At 58.5% G+C, this 6000-nt stretch overlaps 1 protein-coding gene across 3 annotated transcripts in view; it reads left to right on the forward strand.

The window, feature by feature from the left end:
* The window catches only part of SYT12 (synaptotagmin 12), a 28134-nt gene extending 22134 nt beyond the window's left edge, over positions 1 to 6000 (forward strand). For all 3 annotated transcript variants that reach the window (XM_003909492.5, XM_003909491.3, XM_017948226.2), the window contains 3 exons: positions 20 to 140; positions 1184 to 1317; positions 3685 to 6000. In XM_003909492.5, the coding sequence (XP_003909541.1) occupies positions 20 to 140; positions 1184 to 1317; positions 3685 to 3858 (429 nt within the window). In that variant the 3' untranslated portion in view covers positions 3859 to 6000. The remainder of the gene's footprint in view (positions 1 to 19; positions 141 to 1183; positions 1318 to 3684) is intronic.

The following is a 6000-nucleotide window of genomic DNA, read 5'->3' on the forward strand; positions in this document are numbered from 1 at the left end:
CCACCCATCTGTCCCCCAGGCCGCCGATGCTGTGGGGGAGATCCTGCTCTCCCTCAGCTACCTCCCCACAGCCGAGCGCCTCACCGTGGTCGTGGTTAAGGCCAAGAACCTCATCTGGACCAACGACAAGACCACAGCGGGTAAGGCCCAGCAGGCAGCCCAGCTCCCCCATGTGGCTCAGTGGAAGCTGTGGCCCAGCTGCTGTGCTGTGGGCACCTGGAGGCATCAGCAAGTGTGGGACACAGTGCCAAGGTTCCCCTCAGCTTTGCTGAGCCCAGAAGTCGTGCAGATGGGTAGGGGGTGGCATGGGCACAATTAATCCAACGGGGGAAACATGAGATCCCTGGAGGGTGGCAGGGGCCCCTGTGAGGGCAGAGTGAAGGGGGTCAGAGTGATGGGGGGTCTGAGGGCAGGAGGCAGCACTCAGGGCTGGGGGCACTGGGCAGGGAACCAAGGTGGGCATCGGTTTCCTGGAACTGGAATTCATGATGGAGGCTCCATTCCCAGAGACAGGGCAGTACCCCAGACTCCAAAAAGGGACCAGGGCCATGGGGTTGAGGTGGGTGCCAGGCAGGACCTCATGCCTTAGGTCTGCAGGAGCCCCCAGTCCCTCAGTCCCTCTCAAAGCAGTGACCGTGGAGGCAGTTGTATTCTAGAGAACTGAAGACAGGGGGCTGGGGGAGCCTGATCTATTGGGAGTTGCAAGTCTTGGGACGGCGCGGGGGAGCGGGGGAGGGGCCAGCTCCAGGCAGGTGCAGCAAGGACACTCCGTGGGCAATAGGTGATGGGCAGACGGCAACTTGTTATTTCAGAGCCGCACACGGTTGAGTCAGGCTCTGGTGTGCGGGCGCCTGGTGACTCAGGGCTGACGTCTGCACTCGGGCCATTTATAGAAGGAACACGGTAGGGCTGCTGAGTTCCCCCCAGCATCCTAGGAGGGGAGCGCGTGGGCTGTGAGGCAGCTGCCTCAGCACAAAGCCCAGCCCTCACCTGACATGCTGTGTGAGCCTCAGTTTTCTCATCTGTAAAATGGGAAAAAAAATAAAGGACCAAGGGCGGGGCTGCAGGAGGTCACGGCAACAGCAAAGCATTGAGGAGTTTGGAGTCGGTGGGTGGAGCCAGACTGGGCAGGGCTGTGGTGAGTGAGTGTGACGCTAGCCCCCACTGCTGCACCTGCCCACAGACCCCTTCGTCAAGGTATACCTGCTGCAGGATGGGAGGAAGATGAGCAAAAAGAAGACAGCTGTGAAGAGGGATGACCCCAACCCGGTGTTCAACGAAGCCATGATCTTCTCAGTGCCAGCCATTGTGCTCCAGGTAAGGGGGGCTGGGGGACGGGAAGGGGCCAGGTCACCCCAGGGCTCTGGGGCTGCCACATCTCTCCACCTTCACTTCTCAGGGTCCCTGCAGGGGTAACAGTTTGCCTCCAGCCATCACTTTCTAGCAGTTATTGAGTGCCACTGGGGCCAGCCCTAGGGTGGGTGCTGGGGACACAAGCACAGCTTTCTTGGTGCTCACAAGGGACAGGCAGGAGAGTCCCTAATCCACTAAGAGTGTCCTAGACTGCCACAGTCAGGTGAGAGGGCTTCCTGCAGGAGGGGATACCCAGCTCTGAGGGAGGACCATTCCTGGTGGAGGAATTGCAGAGGGCTAGAGAGGAGCCGGGGTGAGCCAGGCACCCACAGTTCCTGCTCTGAATCTCCCAGGCTCTATTTCAGGGTTCTGCTGAACTCCTCAAGTTCCCATGGTCTTCAAAAGGTGACATGCTCCAGGGAGACCTCTCCCAGCAGGGACATCACAGACCACGGGTGGGAGCACTGCAGAGGTTAGGGCTCGGGCCCTGCTTGCATGCCTCCGAGGACGGGGCTCACACCACCTTCCGTCACTATCTCTAGCCCTCCTCCGCACTCCTGACAATGAGAAAGTCCTTTGTGCCTTGAGCCAAAACCTGCCTCCATAGCCCCAGGGCTATACAGAACCCGCCTAATCTCCCCCAACCCAGGGACCCCGCCTGTATGTAAAGGCCCAGAACTCTGCCTCGCTCTGAGTGTTCCTAACCCAGGCACATCCCAGCATCTCTGGCCCATCCTGGGTGTCGTAGCCTTCGCCTGCCACCCTCGTGGGGCAGGCTGCCCATGTGTCCTCTGCCTCCCCCTGGGTGTCATAGTGCCACTTCTCCACAGCCTCTAAAAGCGAAAGACTTCTTGGGACCATGTGGGAAGAGGGGGAGGAGAGAGATCGGGCTGGGTTTGAGTTTCAGCTCCCACTCTCATCTCAAGCACGGTCTCTCCTGTCCTCGGTTGTGAGTGCAACGTGGTGATATCAGTAATAGCATGTTCTGACTGTGCGCAGGTGCCGTTCTGCACAGTTCACTCATTTTGTTTCCGAAACAGCCCTATGAGATAGAAACCAATTTTTTTTTTTGAGACGGAGTCTCACTCTGTTGCCCAAGCTGGAGTGCAGTGGTGTGATCTCAGCTCACTGCAACCTCCGCCTCCTGGGTTCAAGCTATTTTCCTGCCTCAGCTTCCCGAGTAGCTGGGATTACAGGCACCTGCCACCACAGCCGGCTAATTTTTGTATTTTTAGTAGAGTTGGGGTTTCACCATGCTGGCCAGACTGGTCTTGAACTCCCGACCTTAGGCGGTCCGCCCACTTCGGCCTCCCAAAGTGCTGGGATTACAGGTGTGAGCCACTGCGCCCGGCCCCAATTTTTTTTTTTTTTTTCCTTTGAGACAGAGTCTTGCTCTGTCACCCAGGCTGGAGTGCAGTGGCATGATCTCGGCTCACTGCAACCTCCACTTCCCAGTTTCAAGTGATTCTCCTGCCTCAGCCTCCCAAGTAGCTGGGATTACAGGCAAGCACCATGATGCCCAGCTAATTTTTGTATTTTTGGTAGACACAGGGTTTTACCATGTTGGCCAGGCTGGCCTCGAACTCCCGACTTCAGGTGACCTGCCTGCCTTGGCCTCCCAAAGTGGTAGGATTACAGATGTGAGCCACCGCGCCCGACCAGAACAAATATTATCATCACCATTTCACAGATGGAGAGGCTGAGGTAGCAAGAGCCCAAGTCACTGCCCAAGGTCACACAGCAAGGAAGTGGAGGCCAGGCATGGTGGCTCACGCCTGTAATCCCAGCACTTTGGGAGGCTGAGGTGGGTGATCACCTGAGGTCAGGAGTTCAAGACCAGTCTGGCCAACATGGTGAAACCCCCATCTCTACTGAAAATATAAAAATTAGCCAGGCATGATGGAAGGCGCCTGTAATCCCAGCTACTTGGGAGGCTGAAGCAGGAGAATCGGTTGAACCTGGGAGGCAGAGGTTGCAGTGAGCCAAGATCGTGCCCCTGTACTCCAGCCTGAGCAACAGAATGAGACTGTCTCAAAAAAAAAAAAAAAAAAAAAAAAGGAGGGGGAAGTGGGGAGGCCAGCATTTGAACCCTGGCAGGCAGGTGCTGCCGCTGTGGAGGGAGGCAGCAAGAGAAGCCTGAGGGCCTAGTTCAAACTCTTGCCTGCCATTTATTTGCTGAGTGACCTGGGGCAAGTCTCCTCACCTCTTAGATCAGAAGTGAGGATTCAGGGAGCCCCCACTGGGGCCTGACATTTGTAGCCTTGAACCCAGGAGCCAAGAAGTGCCTCTGACTGCTCCTGGTCCTCAGCACCCATGTTGCCTCTTCCTCAGGACCTGTCTCTCCGCGTGACGGTGGCTGAGAGCAGCAGCGATGGCCGTGGGGACAACGTGGGCCATGTCATCATTGGGCCGTCAGCCAGTGGCATGGGAACCACACATTGGAACCAGATGTTGACCACGCTGCGCAGGCCTGTGTCCATGTGGCACGCTGTCCGGCGAAACTAGCAACCAGGGCGGGCCAGGTGGGCAATGGAGCTGCTGGAGCCTGGTACCCACTCGGCTCTGTCTGATGCCCTCTCCATAGCCCAACTGGAGCCGTGAACACTGGGGTCCCCTGGCAGAGTCCTCATGAGCCATCCTGGTCTCTCTGTCCAGATTGCAGCAGAGGAGTGGGCGTGGCTTTGTGTCCAGGGCCCCAGGGTCTTCTCCTGCTGAGGACCAGCTGTGGCTGGGCCAGGACAGAGGAAGGGCGCTGGGCACTGGACAGCTGTGCTCCATCTCAAGCTCCCTTAACCCTGCTCCTCCGGGGAGGCCAGCTGCCAAGCCGGGCTATGTTCTGGAACCCAGCGAATCTTGGGGGCCAGGCACTGTGCTAGGCACCAGCAGGAGTAACACGAACAAACCTGGCCCTTAGGACATCAGGAAGACAAGCTCCCCTGCCCCTGAGGATCTGCTCAGTGCTGATGGCAGCCCAGCTGTGTGGACTCAGGGGCTCTGAGGGCTGGGGAAACAGGAAGTATCTCTTTGACAAGGTAGGAGCTGCACTTGGAGGGGCAGGGAAAGAACTGAGCATGTTGCAGGCAGCGGGCCCAGCCTGAGCTATGGCAGGATGTGAACTTCCCATCACAAATGCAGCCCTCAGCCCACTGCAGTGGATACAAGGAAGGGCCTCTCTCAGGGCCAGAGAAGAGACCAAGAGACCAAGAGACCAAAAGACCAGGCCCAGGCGGAAGACTGCTGGCCACGTGGAACACTGGCTCCAGAGTTATTCTCTGTGAAATCTACTCCCCGGACCTCAAACATGGCAAGAACCAGAGGTCCAAAGAGGCCCAGACACAGGTTGTTGTGCTCAGTCCTGTGCAAACCAGGCCCGGGCTCTGCAAGCATTTGATGCCCTTCCAGGCCCACTGGGAGAAAGACGCCTCAGGCAGGTCTCAGCCTGGGAGGTGGCAGGGGTGGGGCAGAGAGAATACTGGCTGCAGAGGTCTTGGTGGGCTGCAGGTGCCTGGGAAGATGTGGTGGACAAGGAGGCTCTCGGGCTGGACCTTGGAGGGGTGGCAGCGGAAGGACAGCCCAGGTGGCTGAGGCCTGATGGGAAGCCAGGAGAGGCCAGGGTGGAAGGGCGGTTTGAGGGATGCCAGGATAAGACTGAATGCCAGGCTAGGAAGGAGATGGCTCTCAATCACAGGGTGGGGGGTGCCCCCGACACTGGGTCTCCTAGCTTCTAGTTCCCGAGAAGCGAAATCTTAGAGGGGGATTCTTGGGCAAGTAGCTTCTTGCGGGTGAGTGCTCCAAGAGAAACTTACCAGAGCCAGAAAGGGAGCTGAGGCTGGAGGGAGGAAGACAAGCAAGTGTGGCTTCAAGATCATTGCCTTGGCCTGACTGCTGTGGGGGCAGGGGCCTGGGCTGTGAGAGGCACCCTGGGCCTCCCACCCAGAAGCAGAGGGGCTGGGCTGTTGCACCTCTACTGGCATCAGTCTTTGGTTACCCCCCAGCTCCAGTAGGAGGAGAGCAGGCAGAGCTTATCGTCCCCAGCCTGGCGTCCCACCGTCCCAGGAAGCCGCTTCTTGCCTTCATGGCTGAGTGCTGGGAAGGTCTGAGCTCACCCAGGCCAGCAGATGGGGTATCATCTGCTCGGTGGGGCCACCCACAGGTGACAGCATGGACCTTAAGGCTGGCTGCCCCTGTTCCTTGGTCCATAACTGGTGAGCTATGGCGACCCAGGCCAACCAGTTATCCCCAGTGATATGGGGGGAGGAGGGGCTGGAACAGGGGCCCAGGGGACTGGAGGCAGGATAGTGGCTCTCCCCACCTGACACAGCCATGGCCCAGGCCCAAGGCCAGGCTGTCTACCCTGTGGCCATAGCAGGAGGTCAGCCCAGGGCCAGGAAACACAAGGCTGGATAAGGCTTTGTAGCCTGGGAGACCCCAACTCTCTCTGACCCAGTGGCTGTGCAGTGCAGGCCACTGACCCCCCTGCCCTCTCCCTACTCTCCCTCCCCCTGACTGCATGACATGTTAAATGTGTGCCCAGGATGGCCGTGGTGGGGACGGGGTATGCCGACTGGAATGATTCTAGAACCAAAATAAAGCTGGGGCGGGAAGAGGGGGCTTCCAGGGAGCCCTGCTCGGCCCTGAATCACCTTC

This window comes from Papio anubis, chromosome 12 (genome assembly GCF_008728515.1).
Source record: "Papio anubis isolate 15944 chromosome 12, Panubis1.0, whole genome shotgun sequence".
Classification (NCBI taxonomy): domain Eukaryota; kingdom Metazoa; phylum Chordata; class Mammalia; order Primates; family Cercopithecidae; genus Papio; species Papio anubis.